A 17127-nucleotide genomic window follows, 5' to 3' on the forward strand; every position below is an offset into this window, starting at 1 on the left:
CGGGACTGCTCAAATCTGTTTCCCCTTGCTGGTAAAGGTAAAAGTAGGCAGTTTTGTTCCTAATCCATATACTCAGTGAGTTCTGAGACTTCCCTTCAAGTCCTGTGTAGCTCTGCTCAAAGTACAAATCCTTTGCTTTTCCCTCTGAACCAACTGTGTTTGAAGGCAAATGCTCTGTTTGACCGATGAACCACACTGAATGAAGTGATAGACAAGAATGGTCTCTGAAGTCAGTGTGTGTGAAGTGGAATTCCTGGGGGGTGAATGGAAATGCCATCTGAAGGTTGGGCTTAAAAAAAAAAAACATTGACTTTATGCCCTGAGGAGGGGGTACCATTGTCCCTGGATTATCTGACCCTGAAGGCTGGACCTCAGACCCAAGCTGTGCAAAACAGGGTGATCTGGGTTAAGGTTCATAATAGCCTCAGCTGGGAGGGACTGCAACTGAAGCCTTGTGGGGGGTGGGGGGACACAGCAAGGTAGGGTGGATCTCCAGTTTTCCTACCATACATGTAGGTTCTTTTATTTGTTCTGTAGTGCTCATACCTTAAGACTAAATGTGCTTGCTTAGAATGTGCTGTGGTAACTTCACTGGACATGTAACTACTTGATCACCTGAGGAGAGCGCAAGCACCAGCACCAACTTTTTTGAAATAGTCTGTCTTGCTGAGGAAGGAACTGTGCAGCCTGGAAAACCCCTTCTTGGGAGGGGAAGAATTGCTTGTAGACTTTTCTGGCACTTTGAGCCTTGCTGGGTGAAGAACACAACTCCTTTAGCATTTAATTAAAAAAGAATCTGAAATGACAAGCTTCCATGCATAAGCTTACATTAAGGTCTGTACTGATTTGGTCTTTCAAAATAGCAAAATATTTAAACAGCTGGGAAAAATGAAACTAGATGGGTGAAGTTCAGTTTCTCTAAGTTTCATTCAAGTTTCACAAAACTGCCTCTTGCTTGAAGAGATCCTGCTCCTTTGCAAGTTACCTGCCAACTTAGGTGTTCTCACAAGTGTACTTGTGCTGTAGAAAGGCAGGATGATCCAAGGTTCCTTTCACCTGAAATTGACAGAGCAGTTGGCAGCAAAAACTTGACTGGAATCCACTTCTGAATTGTTCTCTGGAGTTCAGGTATGTCAAGAAACAAGCTGAAAGGAATGGTGCACAAACAGAAGTTCTAGCTCCACCAGAACTCTTGGCTTGAAGGGGAAATCACTGGGTGAACTGTACCTGTTATGATTATGGAAGTGTCTTAAAGAGCAAGTGTCCAATATAGAACTACTTGGAGGCCAGGTTGGAGCCCAGGATTCATAGGCAACTTCTTATCTTTCTTCCCCCCCCCCCCCCCCCCCCCCAAGGTTCTGTGCTGAAATACAGGGTTTGCTCAGAGGTTCTCTAATTACACAGCTTTAACCGCAGGCTGTGTAATACCTCCTTTTCTAAAAACACAGGAATCAAGACAAGCTGGCATATTCTAGTTGCCTTGGAATTTATCTGTAGTTTAAAACACAAGGGTATCAAATTATTCATCCTTGCTATTTTAGGCAGTTGGAAAAGTAGAACAGAATGAGAGTAATAACTTGCTTTACTAGACAGTTTCCAATCCCTTTCCTGCATTGTTACTCATGAGTGGAAGGTGGCACTGTGTGGGTAGCAAAAACGAGGGAGCTACTAGGTCTTTACTAAAACTCTATGCTTTGGAAGGTGAAACAAAAAATCCACTGCATTGTTATTAATTATGTACTGGAAGTTCACCTTTAACCTTTATTATGCAAGTAGTAAGTATCATTACATTATTACCACTGCCTGACTCTATTGCTACAACCTACCTATTCTCCCTAGGTTCCTGTGACCTCATGGACTTGCACCAAGCAGCTAATGTTTGCACAGCACGCTTGGGGTATGTTTGTACTGCAGTGTTATTTCAGAATAGTGGATGTTCTAAAATAAAGCGCATCTACACAGCAAGCTGTTACTTGGACATAATGTCAAGCTGGAGGAGTTTTTACTCCAACACTTGTAACCCTCATCTCATGAGGAGTAAGGGATGTTGAAGGGAGAGTGTTCTTTGACTTCTTGTTGTGTAGAGCATGCTGAAATCCAAATGAAGCTGTTTCCACTTCAGCTATGGGATTGATGTAGCTGAAGTTGCGTAGCTTAATTTGACTTTTGCCCTGCTGTGTAGACATGCCCTAAGATTGTATCTACCCATTTGCTTTCTCCACTGACTAGCAGAGCTCCCAGGAGGAGTCCCAGATTCAGCAAAATTCTCCTTCTTTGACCTTTCCTCCGACCCTCCTGTCCTTGAGGGCTGCTGCCCCATAGGGCTTGACTCCCCTCCAGCACTGCAAAGGGACCCTTTCGCACAAGGTCGCAGTGGGTGGTCAGCTTTGGTCTGGCCTGCAGGTGTGTGCCCTCGGCTACATTTGAGTGCCATTGTGACCTGGTGTATGGGGGCAGTGGTCCAGAGCTGTAACCTGCGTGGTAGCTAGGCCGGGTCACAATGTCCAGGGTGGAGAGCTGAGCCTGCCAACTCCTTGGGCTAGGAGTTGCTGCTGTGGGGTGAGTATGGGGCTAGCTTCCTTGTCAGTTTCCCTCTGCCAGGGAGATAGGACCCATCCCAGGCTAACCACATGAAGTGTTGGGCAGTGTGGGCTAGTGCTGAGAGTTGTTGCCTCTGGGCTACAGAAACCTAAGCAATTGGAACGCTTTCATCCAGGACAGCTCTGCTGGGCAAGGGGCCATCCTGGGAAAACCTGGCTGGGGGAACCCTCCTCTTGCTGGTCCTGTTCTCTAGAACCTTTCCCTGCGGGGAGAGAGCTAAGTAACTGTCATTCTACTGCCCCCCCCCCCCCCCCCCCCCAACTAACTGACCTCCTCTGAGAAACCTCCCCTGTACTCCAGGCCCCTCTCTGCACACCACCGGTCTGCTTTGGAATCACACCCGGACAGCACCTGCCTCTGGCTGCCACCCTCTTGCAGCATCTGGGGAACAACCTGCCCCGTGTTGCACTTACCCACATGTAAAACCCTCCCTGTGCCGTTTCCTGGGGCGGCGCTCGCTACGGCCAGAGCTGGTGCCGTGACAGCTGCCTTGTTTCACGTCTCCCAAGTCTCTGTCAGACACGGGCCTGGTCCCAACCTCGCCGAGAGCCAAAGCCACTTAGGGTAACGCTCCCTAGGTTCGATGGGCCTAGTCCCTAGGGTTTGCTGAAGCCAATCACCTTGGGGTGGATCTCCCCCGAGACAGGGGGCCTGGACTCATGGAGATCTATCCACCACCTTGCTGAGGGGGTGGGTGGGGACAGCGTTGGTGCTATATCTCGGGGGCAGGGTTTCTCCCACGGAAGAGCAGGATGTGGGGGCAGGCCGAGTACCCTGAGGTGCCTTGAAGATGTGTGAGATAGAAGCACCCTGGGGTGAGTCTTCAGTACAGCTGCTGCCTTCAGTCTGCCAGTGCCTTCCTCCAGCCAGTGCGCCCTGTGCCCCGCTGCTGTTCCCTGCCGCTTGGTGTGTGGTGTGCCACTGTGGGTGAGGCAGCCTGTGCCTGCCTTCCCCTTTGCTCTGGGACTACCAAGCCACGGTACAGGCTGCTGGCAGACGGAGGGTTTCCTATCTGGCTGCACAGCCTGGGGCTTGCATCTAGCTGGGGGCAGGCCCTGGGCAAGAGAGGGGCTATCCAACTCCCTCTCCACAGTGCTGGAGGAAGAGGAAGCTCCTCCAGAGGAGCAGGGTGAGGTGATGGCTGCGGGCTAACCCTCTGAGCCTCCCCATGGGCGGGAGAGGAGGAGCAGCAAGGGGGATGCACCTGTAAGGGGCCAAGAACCATGGAGAACGGGCAGCTGAGGGCGACTTCTCCTTGTGAATCTTAACACGGCCTGGGGGAGGAGCAGTGGAAGGCCCAGGGTCCAGTAGAAATGTGGGACGCTCAGCTGCTGTGTGACGGGTCTGTGGGATATCTGGAGACTGAGGCCCCTGGGGTCTAGGTGTGCAAGGTAGCTGCAGAGTGGTGAGCTGGAGTGTCAAGGACGCTCTTAGGGGTCAGGCCTGCCAAGGGGAGTCAAAGGGGACAACTTCCCCGGGGCCCAGCGATCCAAAGAGCCAGGGGCTTCCGGTGCCACCACTGCTACTGCAGTGGCCTGGGCCCTTTAAACCACCGCCAGAGCCCAGCGTGGCATGTTGTGGGTGGTGCTAAGGGCTGGATGGGGGTGTGTGGCATAGTCTGGGTGGCATATAGGATTGGCTGTCCTCAGCCCCGCCCCCTTATCCAGGGCCCCAGCATTCTGTCCCCCTCCATTAGGGTAGTTACATATTTCTTGGTGTGTGTGTGTGTGTGTGTGTGTGTCATATTTCAGGGCTGGGGAATATCTGGGAACCGAGCGTAGCTGGGACACGCATTTTACATGCAGTAAAACATCTGGGCTAAGTCTAGACTGGCATGATTTTCCACAAATGCTTTTAACGGAAAAGTTTTCCGTTAAAAGCATTTTCAGAACAGAGCGTCTAGATTGGCACAGACGCTTTTCCACAAAAGCACTTTTTGCGGAAAAGCATCCGTGCCGATCGAGACGCGCTTTTCCGCAAAAAAGCCCCGATCGCCATTTTCGCCATCGGGGCTTTTTTGCGGAAAACAAATCTGAGCTGTCTACACTGGCCCTTTTGCGCAAAAGCTTTGCGCAAAAGGGACTTTGGCCCGAACGGGCGCAGCATAGTATTTCCGCAAGAAGCACTGATTTCTTACAGTAGGAAGTTAGTGCTTTTGCGGAAATTCAAGTGGCCAGTGTAGACAGCTGGCAAGTGTTTCCGGAAAAGCGGCTGATCAGCAAGGCCTGCTTGCCCTGGTGAGCAAGGTTTTGTCTGTGCTAGGGTTAGATCTGGGAGGTTGTGGGTTGGGGAATGGCAGTGTGTTTGTGTGACATAGTGCAGTGCTTTGTGTGCTTGTGTGGGTTGCCAGGTGTCCGATTTTGAACCGGACAGTCCAGTATTTGAGCTTTCTGTTTGGGGAAACAAATGGAGAAAAAAGAACTGAGACAATAGAACTGTCCGGTGTTTTCTAACTCTGATGGAATGTCGATTGTGATGGAATGTCGATTGTGATGGAATGTCGATTGTGATGGAATGGCAAGCGTGTCCCGTATTTTTGTTGAAACCATCTGGCAGCCATATGTGCGTGTGGGTTGTTCCTCATCGGATGCACATCTCTGGGCTGAGCGCTGTCTGCAGCTGACCTGCAAAGTCTCAGGTGTTTAGCAGGAGCCCCCCTGGAGTGAGCCGGAGGACTGGTTCTCAGGTAAATCAGATGACTCCCTCAGTAGCGACAAGGCGGCCCCGTGTCAGGGGCCCACGTGGGCAGCTGACACTGTGCCGGGGGTGGGTGCACCGTGGTCACAGCAAGGCCTCTCTCAACAGGAGAGCTTTGCTCATGGCTGGGCTTCCAGGCTTTCCTACACTGGTTTGCACTAGGGCAGCACCAAGTCTAAGCACAGCAGTGCCATGGAGCTTGCTTAGAGACCCTTCAGCCTGCACGGACAAGATAAATCAAATCCAGGACAGCTTCCCCCAGACAAGCTCTCCCCTTCCTCTCCTCCAGCCACGGGCCCCAGCCCACTTGCTCTGCCACAGCTTCCCAGGCAACAGTGCTTACAGGGAAGGGCTCGTGTGGCCTCACCTGGCCCTACACTCGTTGCTCTACTTCCCCCTCCGCACCCTCCCTGCTTCCTCTTTGTATTTCTCGGTGTGTGTAACCCACACACCTTCTGGGTGGAGGGCTCTGTCTTGTCCGCTAGCACTGAGCCCACTTACAGCGAGGAAGACTGAGTCTGCTCTACAGCTTTGGCTCATGCACTAGCTCCAGAGGTCCCAGGTTTGGTTCCGCCTGTTGGAGTTACGCGAGCCCGAGGCTCAGAAAGGAAATCTCACTCTGGACATTTCCCTTCTGGCAGGCTGGTCTCTGCTTGGCCGTTGATCTAAGGTATTTCTTTTCAGCACGATGTCGTCTTCCTCCAGCACAAACGTCTCCTCTTCCTCCTCCACTTGTGTAAGTGACAATGAAAGTAAAATAAACCTCTTACTCGGCACCAGCTCCTCCGACCTGCTCCCAGGGCCACATGCTGAAGATTTCGCCAAGGAGCTGTCCTGCCCTCTGTGCCTGGAGTGGTTTAAGGGGCCAGTAATTTTGCCTTGTGGCCACAACCTCTGCAAAACTTGTATTGAGGATGTTTGGGGCAAGGAGCAGGCCCGCCTCTGCCCCGAGTGCCGAGCAGAGTGCCCGGACGGGCAATACATCAAGAACATCGTGCTGGAAAAACTAGTGGAAAAGATCAAGGGCTTTCACGTGGGGAAATACCAGCAAAAGTGCAGCGAACACGGGGAGCCGCTCAAGCTGTTCTGGAAGACGAACGGGAAGCTGGCCTGCTTTCTCTGCAGAGATGCCCAGAACCCCGAAGATCAAGCCTCCCAGTTCCTCCTCCTCCCGGACGCAGTGCAGCTCTATGCGGTGAGGCTGGGTGAAAGGCTCTCTGTTACGTCAGCACGGTTCCCAGAGAGACTCTGCCACCGAAGCAAAGGTGGAGCCCTTGCTAACCGGCGTTGACAATGCTCGCTCGTTTTTTCTAAAGTCTTGCCCTATTAGATAGTCCTGGCTCTTGGAATTCTGTGGTCGTGTGAGCTTCCAGCTTTCTGTTCAAAGCCACAATAGGTTCCTAGCCTTTATGGTTGTGATGAAGCGCTTGAAAGCATGACCTAAGGGAACCCAAAAGGCTCCACAAATTCAAGATTTGAATGAAAAGAACCAGAGATTATTATTATTATTACTATTTTATTATTAAAACACCCATCAAGCCTTACCCTGGGGCAGGGCTACTCAGGCAGGCCCGGGCTTTAAAAAACATGTCCATGCTCCAGATGGCGCTAAGGATTGACTGCCCTCAGCCACATCCCTTCTGCCTGAGGCCCCGCCCCTTCCGGGGCGCAGAGCCATGCCCCTCCACACCTTGGACTCGCGGTATAGGTCCTGCTGCTAACAATACAACTCTACAGTTCAAAGCCCTAGTTTGTCTACCATGGATTGAGCCTAATTACCATTCCCATGCTTGGTAATATGTTGCAAAAGGTGGGATATGGATCGCGACACTCACTAATTGCATACCTCTTGCTGGCTCAGTGCCACCGAGGAATGCAAAGCTCCTCTATTACTATATTGGCGGCAAAAGCAAAGGGATGTGAGAGAGATCCTGGCTGAGGAAGTGGGTTTGTGTTGAATTATTCAAGCTTGCCCAGCCAAACGTCTTTCTCCCATTTCTGTTTAGAGCTCTCTCGTTAACTGTTGTGCAGTGATTAAGATGCTACCGGCCGTGGCTGGTATCTCTCCAGGGCAGTGAGCTCTCCTGAAAGATGGGCAGTAGGAATGTCCCTTTTGTATGGCCTTGGGGATGGAGGGATGGGGATGGGGGAGAGTGAGGTGGAGCCATAAGGTGGTGCCTCGCTGGGCTCAGGAGGCAGCGTGTCTGCTGGCCTATTCCTGGAGACATTCACGGGGATGGAGTCGACAGAATGCATGGTGCCCTTCTTAAAAAGGAAAGGGGCAGACTGCACTGACCCACAAGGATGGGTTCTCTCATCTTGGTAGCCTGGGTTTGGAGGGCTGCAGCAGCCATCAAAGAGAGTGACAACCATCTTTTAAAAGAGAGTGACAACCTACGATCAGCACTAGGCTCTGTAGTCATGGGCTAGCGTCTCTCTTTCTTCAGCCACCTAAACACTGACCTATTTCCTGCCCTTTCCATCGATTACAGAGACTAATCTAAGTGCCACTGATGCCCTAAATCCCAATTGATCTCCAACATAACACCTGGAAAAGGGCAGGAGCAAAGTTAGCTCACGTTAGGCCCAACTTCCAAACATCCGCTCACGTAAATAGCTAACTAGGTCACAGCGCAGTGCCTGTGTTTGCCGCACCAACAGGAGAAGCTGGTCTCCACCAGAACACAGCTGGAGGCCATCGTGCAGCAGCTAGCGATGCTGAAGACTGCTCAGCAAGAGAAGATCTCCTGTCACAAAGTGAGTTGTGGTCCTTGGAAGGAACCTGATCTTAATGCGCCTCGTGGCGTTTTTGGTGAGACCAGGGGCTTTTTATTGGAGCAAAGAGTCTAGAGCAGTGTTTTCTTAAACTTTTTAAGACCAAGGAACACCAAACAATATTTTTTTATGAGGAACACCAAGGATTCTTTGTTGAGGAAAAAAAAAAGGGTCGGGGGGGAACTTATTGAGGGGAAAAAAAAAGGTTGCCATTTTAAACTCTGTTGTTCTCGCGGCACACCTCCAACTGCCTCATGGCAGGAACACAGTTTAAGAGACACTGGTGTAGAGCGAGTAGTCAGCTGATGACTAAGAACACAATGATGTGCAGTCAATATGGGGAATGTACATATTAATTGAAATGTGCCTGCATTCAAAATATCCTTTGCTACATGGGCATTCAAAGAAAAAAGCACCTGGAGAGAACTTTATTGGCATTGCCCACTATGTTCCTCAATAACCCACTTCACAGAATCCAATATGTATTTTGGGCATCATAGAAATGTAGGGCTGCAAAGGACCTTCAGGGGCACAGAAATCCCAAAGGTCTGGTCTGGATAAGTCTGAATAACATCTGGGCTACGTCTAGACTGGCATGATTTTCCGGAAATGCTTTTAACGGAAAAGTTTTCCGTTAAAAGCATTTTCGGAACAGTGTGTCTAGATTGGCACGGACGCTTTTCCGCAAAAGCACTTTTTGCGGAAAAGCGTCTGTGCCAATCTAGACGCGCTTTTCCACAAAAAAGCCCCAATCGCCATTTTCGCCATCGGGGCTTTTTTGTGGAAAACAAATCTGAGCTGTCTACACTGGCCCTTTTGTGCAAAAGTTTTGCGCAAAAGGACTTTTGCCCGAACGGGAGCAGCATAGTATTTCCGCAAAAACACTGACAATCTTACATGAGATCGTCAGTGCTTTTGCGGAAATTCAAGCGGCCAGTGTAGACAGCTGGCAAGTTTTTCCAGAAAAGTGGCTGATTTTCCGGAAAAACTGGCCAGTCAAGACACAGCCCTGTAGTCTGGCAGACAAGGATCTGTGTAAAGCAGATTCTGCTATCCTCTAAGAAGATATAAATGGTATCACAGGATACACTGGCAGGTATAAGGCATGAAGCAAGTGATTTGTCGCTTGAGCTTTATGGGCTGGTAACGGTTAGTTATGGAGTCCGTGTTTTCATCTGATGCTGCTGAGTATGAGATATTTGCCCTGTTTAACAAACTGTCTGTGTTTTACAGAAGAATAAATTTAATCTTCAGCAGCACATTTCCTTAGAGTTTCTGAAGCTCCACCAATTCCTTCACGGAAGGGAGAAAAGATTAATGAATGAGCTGCAAGAGGAGGGGAAAACTCTCCTCCTAGAAATGGAGGCGAATCTAAACAAGCTCCAGGAAAAGTGGCACCGAGCCAAGGAGACGGTCTTACGCATTCAGTCCCGGCTCTACCAGCACACTTCTATCAACTTCCTTACAGTGAGAAATCCTGACTTAAACTCTAGTGCAGACTGGTGGAGTAATGATTTGGGGAGTGTGAAATTCTATCTGAGGAGGATATGGGAGGGAGAACTAGAGAAATCACCATCATTGGTTTCTACCTCCTTATTTCTAACACCAGCTGATCCCTAATGCGAAGCTTTAAAATATTTATGTAGAACCATTTGTCAGCCGATGCCTGAATTTAACTGTCATAGAATCAGAGGGTTGGAAGAGTCCTCTGTAGATCATCAACTCCAACCCTCTGCTCAAAGCAGGATCAACCCCAACTAACTCATCCCAGCCAGGGCTTTGTCAAGCTGGGACTTAAAAACCTCTAGGGATGAAGGTCCCCCCACCTCCCTAGGGAACCCATCCCAGCGTGGCACCACCCTCCTAAGGAAATAGTTTTTCCTAATAACCAACCTAGATCTTTCCCGCTGCAACTTGAGATTATTACTCCTTGTTCTGTCATCAGATTCTGAAGGAGACTTGCATGGAAATAGGCTGATTGTTTTTGTTAAGAGTTCTGCTACCCTGCCATCTGAAAGGCTGATCCTCAGTGGTAACCCTGATACCAAGCCTGAGACTGGGACAGCCAATGGATTGTGATTTTGGTTGGGGGATAAGAAGGAGGCGGAGCAGTGGAAACCTCAGGAAGAAAGGCTAGGGTTCTGATGTCCTTTGTAATAAAAGCTGAGAATTTCAAAGGAGCTGAAGTGTGCCCAATTCCTAAGGACTTTCCTTGCGATTTGGGTGCCTAACTCCCTTTGGCCTTTTTGAAAATCCCAGTGGAAGAGCACAAGAAAGGAAATAACGATTTCAAAAAAGCTTTCAGTTTCCTTTCCACTACAACATGGAGCTGGCTGCTGAGGTTCTAAATGCTATTAATGCGTGCCATGCAGAATTACAGTTAATAAATGCCTTTTCTTACCTTTCTCTTCTTTCCTTTGCCAGGGCATAAAAACCTTCATGGAACAGTAAGTACAAGTTTATAGAATTCTTCAGTCTAAGTTAGAGCTGGGCAAATAGTTTGCCACAAATCATTTAGCCTCTTTCCATAGGCAAAGCCGTTTCTGAACAAACGGTGAAAGGCTCAAATGTAGCAGTTCAGAATTATTCGCACATTTCCTCAGAAAATGGTTGCTGGTCTGCCGATTGTTTGCAAACAGCACAATGTAAATATTCAGAAAGCGGAGTCTGTGCTGGGGCCAGGTTGGTGCCATATGGAAATCACGCAGTACATGTACTATTAATCAACAAAGAGTGGGTGTGAAATTCCACTTTCTATTGCTGTTAATTAGTTTTGCCACTGGACATTCCGTTTTGGTGACAATTCAGGTTTCAGATTGGCTCATCCTGAGTATTTGCCCTGCCACAGAATCTGGTATGGGTCACCGCTGAGAGAGACAGTCTCCGGTCAGATTGTCAGTGAAGTGGAAAGACACTCCCTCACTAGCAGCCAACCCTATAATTAGACGTGACCAAACCAGCAGCAAATGTGTACTGGATCACTATCCTCACCACAGAACCACAGAGAGTCCCCTTAGACACCCCAGCCTGTATTCCCACCCTGCTGAACTGGATTTTTGTGATGAAAGATTATTAAAAGCCCCAAATCACCATTTTAGGTTCTTACAGCCTTAAAGAGCCAGTCATCTGTCACCCCAGCAATGCATCTCACACCAAAGTCAACCCAGAAGCCAATTTCTTTGGTAAATTAACTAAAGATTTATTAGCTAAGACAAAGAAATATGAGTTATGTAGAGGTTAAAGCAGGTAAAATACATTACTGAATTAGAATTTGTAAGTCCAAACAATAGCCTGGATGTTAAATCTGCTAGTTTTCTATATGTCTCTCTGTATTTTTGAAGACCTCAGTCCTTTAGTTCAAAATTTCCTGTCAGAATTCACCAGTCTAGAGATGGGGTAGGAGGAGAGAAATGACCAGGGACCTTTGTTCTCCCTTTTTATATCTTGGCCCTTTTTGCTGGGAAATATTCTTGCTGTGGCCTGGGGCCAAGCAGTCCCGCCCTGTCTGTGCTTTGCCAGCAGTCCTTCACATGAATTGCAAGGACCTTCTGCCCACGTGCCATTTGAAGCATCTTTGTTTACAGCTCTTTTGTTATTCCTGAAGAGCTAACCTGTGGGCCTTTCTCAGACTCACAACGTGGTTGAGTTGCAAACATATAGCAGCATTTCAGAACTCCACACACAATGTTGATGCACACATCATAACAAGATAATACTCAGCAGATTATAACTTTTCTGGTGACACTTCACAAAGTGTACTTTGTACTAGGACTTTCACACTTTTGTAACGTGGTAACCGTATTAGACTAGACACAGCATCATTGTGTCGGTACAACTTGTTTGCTAGAATGTTTGAAGAAAGGGGATATAAACACTAACATTTTACCAGAGAGGCTGCAATGTTTGTTTGCAGCATTAGTGCCTCGGTAGTCTCTGTATTTACCAGACACTGTATACACAAGCAAACAGGCCGTATGTATTGTACCCCTGTGCAGCTTGGAGCAAAAATCAGCCACCTTATCTGTGGGTGAACTCGTCAGCCGCGAACTGAGCATGGGACAGTTCAAGGGTCCAATTCAATACACCATATGGAAGGAAATGAAATCCAGCCTCAAACCAGGTAATGAGATATTGCTCATTAGCCATTACAACTCATTTGGCCCACGCCTGCTTTTTTCAATCTGGATGTGTTTTTCCTTTTGTGTTGCTGTTCCACCGAGATTCAAAAGGATAAGCAGCTGTTACATGTGATTTCCCCCTAATCTCTCGCTTGTCTCAATCTGTAGTTAACATGTAATATTAACACGCGTATTAGCCTGGAGTCCAACGCTCAAGAGAAAGGTTTAAATGTAAACAGAAGAACATTGTCATTTACTTTACATTTTTAAAAACTATGACAATATTTCCAGTACTCTGAGGGTGATGGGAAGATAAATTCACTCGTGTGTGTGATCAGATACTAAGATGAGAGTGTGACGGGTTCAGTCACAGAGATCCCCTTGAGACTGTCACTTGAGGGGCTGTAATACCACTGAGCCTACCTGTCTCCTTCTGGGGTGGCCCATTACCCTGTCCTGCTGAACCAGAACGTCTGGGCTCCCCCCGTGATGGCACAGAGTTAGGGTTACAGCCCACAGCGGAGCGGCACAGATACTGATAACAGCTCAGCTCTGGGAAGGCCCAGTCACACGGTCTAGGGATGTAAGGCAGGAGTCGGCTACTTGCTTTCCCCACCCCCGACTTGCTGTCTCTGTGTCAGAGGCAGCAAAGGGGGGGGGGGGGAGCAGGCACTGGTGCTGGGGGGAGCTGGCTTAAAAGCCCAGCACCCTCTTTGTGATGCAGAGGGACAAAGGGGACCAGAGCTGCAGCAGCCTGGAGCTGGCATGAGCCGGGACTGTTCAGTCCCAGCTTGTGCTGCCCCCAGGAGCTAACCCTGCTGCGTCTCTGATTCTCCTGCGTGGTGATGAGAAGCACGAGGAGAATTTCTCAGTTCTGGGACGGTGCTTGCGGCACTCCCAGGGCCCTCGTTACCCTGTGGAAAGGACCATGTTAAATGCTCTCTCTGATAACCATGCTTTCCCTTTTTACCAAGGCCTTTCATTGGTGACTCTGGACCCGAAGACAGCCCATCCAAACCTGGTTCTCTCTGAGGATCTGCGCTGTGTGAAACACGATGACATAAAGCAAACGCTCCCAGATACCCCCGAGAGGTTTGATTCCAGCGTTGCTGTCTTGGGATCCAAAGGATTCACTTCTGGAAAACATTATTGGGAAGTGGAGGTGGAGAACAAGACCAAATGGACTTTGGGGGTGGTCAAGGAGTCCATCAGCCGGAAAGGGAACATGACGTTATCACCCAACGATGGATTCTGGCTTATAAGGCTCAGGGACAGGAATAAGTTCAAAGCTTTGGACATACCTGCGAGAGGTCTGACCCTGAGCACTGGTCTGTCTAAGATCGGGGTTTATCTGGATTATGAAGGGGGACAGGTGTCCTTTTATGATGCCAATAAGATGTTCCATATCTACACTTTCATGGACAAGTTCACAGAAACGATTTACCCGTACTTCTGTCCCTGCTTGAATGACTCCAGTGAGAACAGCGAACCACTGAAAATCTTCTTCTTCATCATATAGGTGCAGATTCGCTGGCGGCTCCCCTTGTGAAGCAGGTTTCCTTAGACACCAATGGGTCTGCAACAAGGCTCATAGAATTAGTAAATGTGTCTTTTGTAAAAAATGTGTTGAATATCGCAGAGGGGTGTCCCTTCCAACACTCCCAGGCTCACGAACGCTCGGTTTGTAGCATTTCTTAGGGTTTTTCAGGTGTAGAGATAGGCAGTCTGAGGAGCGGGCAGGGTTTCTGGCAGTACCTGAGTGGGCCGTTTGGCACTTCTGCCTTGAGCAAGTCCTGATTCAATCTCACTCTACTTTGCTGATGGAAAATACTCCCCATGTGACCAGTTCCACTAACTGGGCCCACTGGGTTACCATCCTGAATAGCTCAGTGGATGCAGGCAGGGCCGTCCTTAGCCGTACGTAGAATATGCAGTTGCACAGGGTACCTGAAACTTTGGGGCACTGCTGGATCTTAATGTCCGCCCACCCAGCTCTTCCTATCCCCGCTCTCTGGTTCTGCTTCCTCCAGAGAGGATCTAGTTAACTATAAAGTAAAAAAGCCTGACAGACATATTAGCAGAACACTGAAACAATGAAAGAGCCAATCGAGGGGTAAGGAATTCTTTTGACAGGCATTTGCCAGCCCCGAGTATATCCTGTCCATTACTGCATTTGCTGCGTTAGTTGACAGGACCTTAGTTTAAAATTTGCTTTAAAATTATTCCATTAGGCTGTGTCTAGACTGCATCCCTTTTCCGTAAAAGGGATGCAAATTAGACACATCGCAATTGCAAATGAAGCGGGGATTTAAATCCCCCCTGCTTCATTTGCATAAACATAGCTGCCGCTTTTTTCCGGCTCGGAGCTTTGCCGGAAAAAAGCGCCACTCTAGACGCGGATCTTGTGGAAAATAAAGCTTTTTCTGAAAGATACCTTATTCCTCTTAAAATAAGGAATAAGGGATCTTTCGGAAAAGGGTTTATTTTCCGAAAGATCCGCGTCTATACTGGCGCTTCTTTCCGGCAAAGCTCCAAGCCGGAAAAAAGCAGCAGCCATGTTTATGCAAATGAAGCGGGGGGGGGATTTAAATCCCCGCTTCATTTGCAATTGCGATGTGACTAATTTGCATCCATTTTACGGAAAAGGGATGCAGTCTAGATACAGCCTTAGTGTATTGCTGAAGATTATAAAATCACATCTCAAAAAAATCCCCCTCCAGGTCTGCCATTGGGCATATGGGCACCAATTTAATAGTATTGTGTACCCCATACTGTACCCTAAAGATAGCCCTGGGTGTGGGAGCTGGCCCTGGGCAACTCAGAATCACAGAGCACTCTGAAGAAGTGTGGAAACACCAGAGAACATGTGAGAAGTGAAAAGGTCCAATCCAGAGATCTGTGAAGGAAGGAGCAGAAGTCCTTCATCTGGGTCAGAGCCACTTGCACATTACACTCTTGTGGTCAGTCACATTCAAGAAGCCCATTCATGAGTTATCGTGGATAGTTCTCTGAAAACGTCCACACAGTGTGCTGCGGCAGTCAAAAAGGCAAATAGAATGTCAGGAATTATTAAGTCAGGAATTATTAAGAAAGGGATAGAAAATAAGACACAGAATATCTTACTGCCCCTGTATAAAACTATGGTACGCCCACATCTTGAATACTGTGTACAGATGTGGTCTCCTCGCCTCAAAAAAGATATTTTGGCCCTGGAAAGGGTTCAGAAAAGGGGAACTAAAATGATCAGGGGTTTGGAACAGGTCCCATATGAGGAGAAGCTAAAGCATCTGGGACTTTTCCGTTGGAAAAGAGGAGACTGAGGGGGGATATGATAGAGGCATATAAAATCATGAGTGGTATGGAGAGGGTGAATAAAGAAAAGTTATTCATTAGTTCCCATAATATAAGGACTAGAGGACACCAAATGAAATTAATGGGTAGCAGGTTTAAAACTAATAAGCGAAAGTTCTTCACACAGCAGGTGGTCAACCTGTGGAACTCCTTGCCAGAGGAGGCTGTGAAGGCTAGGACTATAATAGAGTTTAAAGAGAAACTAGATAAATTCATGGAGGTTAAGTCCATAAAAGGCTATTAGCCGGGGGTAGGAATGGTGTCTCTGGCCTCTGTTTGTCAGAGGCTGGAGACAGATGACACGAGACAAATTGCTTGATCATTGTCTTCGGTCCACCCCCTCTGGGGCACCTGGTGTTGGCCGCTGTCGGCAGACAGGCTACCAGGCTTGATGGACCTTTGGTCTGACCCAGTATGGCCGTTCTTATGTAAGCCCCCTGCATGTAGAGCAGTGCTTTAGGGTGCCCTTTGATAGCAGTTTTATTTCTTAATGACAGAGAAATAATCCTCCTCACTTCTAAAACTGCTAGAGGTCGTTAACGTGGGCCCCTAAAATTCCACCATGAATACTTGATTTGATACAAAGACATGAAAGGAACATACTTAGGGCCTGAATATTCTGTGATTTACAGTTGGCTTACACCAGGGTGGGCAGAGACTCAAGGCTTTAGACTCAGGGCTGGACGCTTGTGCACCTGCTTTTTTCAGATTTAAAGATGAAAATTTATATACTGACCTTTTTGTGATTAATTGTTGTTGCTCATTAAAGTCATAATAGGCAGGAGGGGGCTGATTTTGCAGACACACCCTTACACACTGCATGTTGGCATCCTGTTAGTATCTAGCGTTTATATTCACTATTTTTTGTCAATGTTCAAAATATTTAGCACTTATTGTTACTGGTCTGAAAGCTGCGCACGGGTATTCTCCTTCCTGAACTGAGCCCACCTAGCTGGGCTAGCGAGTCCCGCCAATCCTGTTCCGCAGGAAGCCGGAGCCAGTCCCTGGCCGTGTTTGACACTTGCCAGGCAAATTGCACCTTTCAACAGCGCCTGGAGCACGGTCACCCCCGACCCCGCAATCTGGGGCCATCACTGCCAGACTCTCCAGCCAGGTACAGAGCCCTGCGCCAGGCGGAGCCAGGGCCTGCCCAGAGGGCTGCTGCAGGTCCCCTGGGCCTCAGGGCCAGCCACCCTGGGACTGACTGGGGGGGGGAGGGGCTGTTAAATGGCTCTGTGGCCCAGGCACACCAAGGACCCCGCTCCCCCTGGCGGTCGCGCTGGCAAGTAGCCAGGCTGGGCCTGGCCGGGAGTGGCAGTGGGCGGGGCGGCTCTCGGCCCCGCCCCCTGCAACCCGGACAGAGGCGGTGGGCGGGGCGGCCCTCGTCCCCACCCCGCCCCCTGGACAGAGGCGGTGGGCGGGGCGGCTCTCGTCCCCACCCCGCCCCCTGGACAGAGGCGGTGGGCGGGGCGGCTCTCGTCCCCACCCCGCCCCCTGGACAGAGGCGGTGGGCGGGGCGGCTCTCGTCCCCACCCCGCCCCCTGGACAGAGGCGGTGGGCGGGGCGGCTCTCGTCCCCACCCCGC

General features: G+C 49.2%; 1 protein-coding gene across 2 annotated transcripts; it reads left to right on the top strand.

The window, feature by feature from the left end:
* Positions 1-43: 43 nt before the first annotated feature.
* Positions 44-14321, top strand: TRIM69 (tripartite motif containing 69). Of its 2 annotated transcripts, none has more exons than XM_025187202.2 (7): positions 44-2559; positions 5983-6493; positions 7960-8055; positions 9307-9540; positions 10498-10520; positions 12069-12193; positions 13166-14321. In XM_025187202.2, the coding sequence occupies exons 2-7, from the start codon at positions 5987-5989 to the stop codon at positions 13708-13710; spliced, it is 1530 nt and encodes a 509-aa protein (XP_025042987.2). In that variant the 5' UTR covers positions 44-2559; positions 5983-5986; the 3' UTR covers positions 13711-14321. The 2 variants fall into 2 exon arrangements, with proteins under 2 accessions (XP_025042987.2, XP_025042988.2); XM_025187203.2 differs by lacking the exon at positions 44-2559 and adding an exon at positions 4570-5287.
* Positions 14322-17127: the final 2806 nt, after the last annotated feature.

This window comes from Pelodiscus sinensis, chromosome 14 (assembly GCF_049634645.1).
Source record: "Pelodiscus sinensis isolate JC-2024 chromosome 14, ASM4963464v1, whole genome shotgun sequence".
Lineage (NCBI taxonomy): Eukaryota > Metazoa > Chordata > Testudines > Trionychidae > Pelodiscus > Pelodiscus sinensis.